General features: G+C 63.5%; 1 protein-coding gene across 1 annotated transcript in view; it reads left to right on the forward strand.

Moving 5' to 3' along the window:
- Nucleotides 1–23: 23 nt before the first annotated feature.
- Nucleotides 24–219, forward strand: part of LOC104471758 (myosin-7-like) — a 1,131-nt gene continuing 935 nt past the window's right edge. The window contains exon 1 of the mRNA XM_010087231.1: nucleotides 24–103. Coding sequence (XP_010085533.1) covers nucleotides 41–103 — 63 coding nt within the window. The 5' untranslated portion in view covers nucleotides 24–40. The remainder of the gene's footprint in view (nucleotides 104–219) is intronic.

The raw sequence follows: 219 nt of genomic DNA on the forward strand, positions 1-219 counted from the left end.
GCGGGAGCTGGAGGGAGAGCTGGACACGGAGCAGAAGAAGATGGCTGAGGCCCAGAAGGGCATTCGCAAGTACGAGCGGAGGATCAAGGAGCTGAGCTACCAGGTACAGCAGCACCCGGCACAGCTCCAGCCCTGCAGGACTTGGCCCAGTTCCCCCTGTGCTCAGCCTGGGCTTGTCCTGGCCTCTGTGCGGGGAGTGACAAGGCTGGGACAGGGTTT

Source organism: Pterocles gutturalis, unplaced genomic scaffold, assembly GCF_000699245.1.
Source record: "Pterocles gutturalis isolate BGI_N339 unplaced genomic scaffold, ASM69924v1 scaffold826, whole genome shotgun sequence".
NCBI classification, from domain to species: Eukaryota; Metazoa; Chordata; class Aves; order Pterocliformes; family Pteroclidae; genus Pterocles; species Pterocles gutturalis.